The following is a 5,000-nucleotide window of genomic DNA, read 5'->3' on the forward strand; positions in this document are numbered from 1 at the left end:
ATTTCATGACACTCGAAATTCGCAAAAAGCGCGAGTTTCATGTAAACAATCTTCGCACTAGCAAGTCGAAGCAATAAAATAGGATTAACCGGGAAGTTAAAGAAATATTGTTGGCTTCCCAAATAAACTTTATCTTACACTACAATGACAAAATCATTTGTCAGAGAAATAAAATTCCTTTCTCCTCGTGTATCAAATTTCAACACACGTATGCAAATTTCTTAATGTAATAAGGACAGTATACAGCGAAGTAATGAAGTCACCTCATCGTAATTTTGTGATATGCATTTCAAAAATAAAATATTGGTTACGACAAAATATACTAAATTGACATGAAAAATTATATTTCCATACTGTTGGAATTTAACTGCGTTACGCAATTTGACAAGCGTTGTACCAACTGAGATAAAGTAACTGTCAAGTTTGTCGCGCTTTAAATACAGTCTTTCCCTCTTTCGCTGATGGCAAAAAAGTTTTAGACTGGCGGGTCTTCGTTTTAGACTAGTGGGTCTTCGTTTTAGACCACAGGGTCTTAGGTCTTCGGTCTTCGTTTTTGGGTCTTCGTTTTAGACACATCCGTGGCGACGCGTGGGATCTGATGAGGAAATCGAAGCGTCCCAAAACCCCATCAAATCACTCAAGAGTCAAGACAACGCAGAAAATAGTAGGTGAGTGAACTTTATTTATCTGACTGTCCATAAAATGAATTTTCGAAAAGAAACATCGCGATTTGATGTCTTTATGGAACATTTTCCTCGATTAATTGAATGGGCCGTTTAATAGAACTGTCAAAATAACTGACGCCACGCGCTCTCGCATCCTTAGGGTTGTCTGCCTGTGGTTACTCCATTGTGTTACGTAACTTCGCCGGATGAAGGATCCAACTAAGTCTCAAAGAATATTTTCATGAATATTAATACAGAATTTAAGGTTCAGATTAACGGGGCTATGTCACGCAAAATGATGTAATTCCATGACACCCAAAATGGCCAAAAAGTAGAATGACATATTCCAATAACCACTTAAAAATGTTGAACAACGTAAAATGTCATATAAAACGACATGGCTATCCTTTTTAATGTTTTCAATTGAATAATCCTCAAAAGATAAAAGAAGATAAAAGATAAAATACTAATTTTTTCTAAAGCATTTTAGCGGGCCAGAATCCTAAATCCTTGAATCTGATTGAGTAATCGCGCGCTCTTAGCCGGTCCAGCTTTTTACGATACGGACCACGGTCCGAATGCTGTTCCGTGCGGGTGTCTGGAAAACCCGAATAGCGAATAGCGAACAGTCGCGAATACCGAACAGCGGATAGTCACGAATAGTACGAATAGTGCGAATAGTGGCGAATAGTAGCGAATAGTGACGAATCGTCACGAATAGGGACGAATAGTAACAAGTAGTGGCAAAGACGGGGGGAGGGGGGGGGGGAGGGGTTGTGCGAAAGGACGAAAATTTGGTACCCAGTACTTCCTGGTCAACCGCGTCGCAACGTTGGATGGGATTTTCCCGCTAACAATGCAGCGATGTGTCGGCGAAGGACAGTTTGACCCCTGAGAACAAAAGGTAATGCATGCACTGAAATCCTGTTGCTTATTTGGATAATTAATTAACGCAACGGTTATCAGAGTAGCTCGTTTGTCTCTTTAATCACAAACCACTTGCCTCATATTTTGTTTTTATTCCTTTTTCCAGAACGTGTCTCGCCGGATCGGACAGCACAGATGAGGATGATGAAATTTATGTTCGGGCGCCACTGTGCAAGGAGATGATCATGAGCTTGATGTATTAATGAAAGTGATTTATATTTTTGCATTTTGACGTTTGTTCTTCTTTAGAGTGTTTGTAAAAGCATGCACGAAACTCTCTTTCGGTGAGCATATTATTTGCTTTGATTACGAGATTGTTCAGCATAAGGCGGTGACTATTGAAGACTATTCGTCACTATTCGTGACTATTCGTCACTATTCGCCACTATTTGCACTGTTCGTAATATTCGCTATTCGCAACTAGTCGCTGTTCGCTCTTCGCTAGTCGCGACTATTTGCCATTCGCTATTCGGATTTTCCAGACACCCGTTCCGTGCTGAAACTGTGTGACTAATTGAAAATGTTTTTACTACGGCACGACGAAAGTTGGATTTAACCCCTTAAAATGAACGTTTTCGCTCACTAACCGTTGCAAAGAAGAAGAAAAAACATCAGCAATGGAATAAAAGGTCTGGTTATTCTTCAAAAAGGCGAGTATTCACATGCTTTTGCTGAACTGTTGACACGCCATTGAACTGAAAACAACTTACACTGTACAGCAGTTTTTCTGAACTCGGTTTTTCGGTTGACATCCGTTATTTTCTTTGGAGTTCTATTTTCTATTCTCGTTTTATATTGCTTCATTTAAGAATATACGGAATCCATAAGATATGAGGCAGAGACAGATGTTTGAGTATTTTTCACTAAAGTTTTTCCTCCTCTTTTTAAGAACTTTCGTTCAATTTTACTACGTAGCTATAGAACATTATTCGCCAGTTTGTACGAATTTTAGAAATATCATTGTTTAGTTTGTCTAGCTCATTTCTCTGTGCTTGCTATGAATTATTTATTGCACCAAAGTTCTGTTTTATCGTTAATCTATCATTTTTCTCTGACCTTTGAGAAGGGAGCGCTTTTCTCAGCTATAAGTTAATTTCAACTTTGACAGTGCGACGTAGAGCACGCAGAAAGACTTTTTGCAAACCAGTTTGCCATGTTCATTTTCAGAAAAAAATCAGAAAACATAAATACGTTATCCACCGGCTTAGGTCGGTCCGTATAGGGAAAAACTGTGCCCTCGCCCTTGAGTACGTCCCTTGGCCTGCGGCCTCGGGCCGTTCTCAAGACCTCGCGCACAGTTTTTCCATATATGGACCATCCAGCGGGTGAATAACATATATATATCTAGTGGCTAAAAATGAGAAAAGTGACACTGTTAACGTTCTAGAAAACAATTGTTTGCCATATTTTACCAGCATAATGATTTAAAATTATTAGGTACTTAGGCCACCTCAGTACCTGTTAATAAGTTGTGCTGCACGGGCGTCAGAGTTCTTTTTAACGTCCTTTGCGAAAAAAAACTTGCAATTTGTCCGGGAATGCCGTTCAAAAGTAGCTTCCCCGACGATTGTGTCGGCATACAACAGTACTGTTGTAAAGAGGTACTCTCCTAGGCCGGGTCATAGTGAATACTTCTACCAAAATAACGGCTTACGTTTCGAGACATGATCATTTTGTCTGAAGACTGCCAAAAATAGCTTTAAAAATTCACTGAAAAAGCTCTCTCTAATTTAAAAAACTAGACCACTGAGTGGTCCAGTTTCTGTAATGTTATCCATAGCACAAACGAGGAGAGCACATGCAGTCCGACGATACCACCGGGTTACAAGCCGTAGCATGTTTTTTTTAAAACAAGAGGCTACGGGTAGCCTATACTTTGTTCGAAGAAATTTAAACCGATTTCCTTTAAATTCACAGTATTTCAATGATTTTTTATGTTAAAATAACTTGGTCAATAGCCAGTTCAATTCCGTAGTCCGAAGTCCATATTCCACATTCCGTGACGCAATCATATGGTTAAGTGCGATCATAGAGTAGTTGTTCACACTTGAAACTGTTGTTAAAAGCGTTGACTCCGATCAAAACCAGTAAACAGATGCTTTACAAGTTTTAACGATGATATTAAAAACATTTACTACTTTTTCTTAACAAATTAAATACCGGGAGAGTTATAAAATTATATAATTAGCCCGGTAAGATTGTACGGAGTCCTACGATGACCGGATATTGCATTGCGTTTAACGAAACAAAAAAAATTATTTCCGATCACGCACACAATTCTTGAATGCATATTTCCCCTCTTCTCTCTTTGGTGGTCATCGCTATAGGCCACTTTGGAAAAGACCATAATACTCTTAGTTTGTCCCCCTAAATTTTGCATAAGAATTGCTTCCAGTTTCTCTTGGGTCTTACATTGGTCCCAGGAGAAAACAAAAACAATGCTTATGCAAAATTTGGGGGAAGAGGGGGGGGGGGGGGGGACCAACAAAGAGTATTATGGTATTTCCTGAAGTGGCCTATTGCCTTTGAATAAGGAGATTTTTTTTTAATTGAGTTACACACAATACTTACAATACTAGCATTACTGACATTAACATTAATTAAGTGCGACTTACGCCACTTACAATACTAACACTTACACTACTTACATTACTTACAATACAATTCGCCTACTTACTCTACTAACAATACTAATATTTACACTACCTACAATATTTACAAAAAAAAATTAGATTACCTATATTATAATGATAAACAAAACATCACTTACATTACAATACAAAGCACAATTCACTAATTGGACCTACTTGCCTACTTAGAATTACATGACTTACAAAAGGAAACGACACCTTAGTTACTTTCTTCCAACAGTACAAGGTAGAACCTTCTACCTTCTACCTTCTACCTTGAATAAGGAGATACCGAGTTCGAATTCTACTTCGGCACTTAACGAGACAAAGAAATCTTACGCGTGCGCAGCCACAGCGCGACTCCCTCACCCCTCCCCCCCCCCCCCCTCCCAAAAAAAAAAAATAAATAAATAAAAATAATAATAATATCAATAAAAAGTCCAAAGTCCATAAAGGGAGTCGAATCCTATAATTAGAGAGCTGTTTCAGTGAACTTTTAAAATATTTTCGGCAGTCTCTTGAACTTACGTAGTTATGGTAACACCTCCATAATCTTGGTAACATTTTCGTGGACAAAAATTTTACTTGGTATTGCAGGAGAAACTAATTGCTCGTCTTTGCCGCAGGAAAGACTGCTAACCAATTTTCACGAGATGGAAATGAATGAAACACACCGTAAATTATTGAAGGATGAACAGCCCTATCTCCTCAGAAACCTGCAACCCATCATCTTAGTACCACATCTACACACCGTTCTGAACGAAGCACTTCGTCAGGA

At 38.6% G+C, this 5,000-nt stretch overlaps 2 protein-coding genes across 4 annotated transcripts in view; both read left to right on the plus strand.

Annotated features, from left to right (window-relative positions):
- The window catches only part of LOC138050168 (myosin heavy chain, clone 203-like), a 38,000-nt gene that overhangs the window by 6,091 nt on the left and 26,909 nt on the right, over positions 1-5,000 (plus strand). For 2 of the 3 annotated variants that reach the window (XR_011132568.1, XM_068896635.1), the window contains exon 2: positions 4,849-5,000. This exon is cut by the window's right edge and continues 149 nt beyond it. Coding sequence is in view for 2 of the 3 variants with exons in the window: in XM_068896635.1 (XP_068752736.1) it covers positions 4,876-5,000 (125 nt within the window). In the remaining variant the exon portion in view is untranslated. Of the gene's footprint in view, positions 1-570; positions 669-4,848 lie in introns of all 3 variants that reach the window. The other variant, XM_068896629.1, reaches the window with a different exon arrangement.
- Positions 1-5,000, plus strand: part of LOC138050190 (keratin, type II cytoskeletal I-like) — a 282,906-nt gene that overhangs the window by 2,712 nt on the left and 275,194 nt on the right. The window lies entirely within an intron of this gene.

This window comes from Montipora capricornis, chromosome 1 (assembly GCF_036669925.1).
Source record: "Montipora capricornis isolate CH-2021 chromosome 1, ASM3666992v2, whole genome shotgun sequence".
In the NCBI taxonomy this organism is placed as follows: Eukaryota; Metazoa; Cnidaria; class Anthozoa; order Scleractinia; family Acroporidae; genus Montipora; species Montipora capricornis.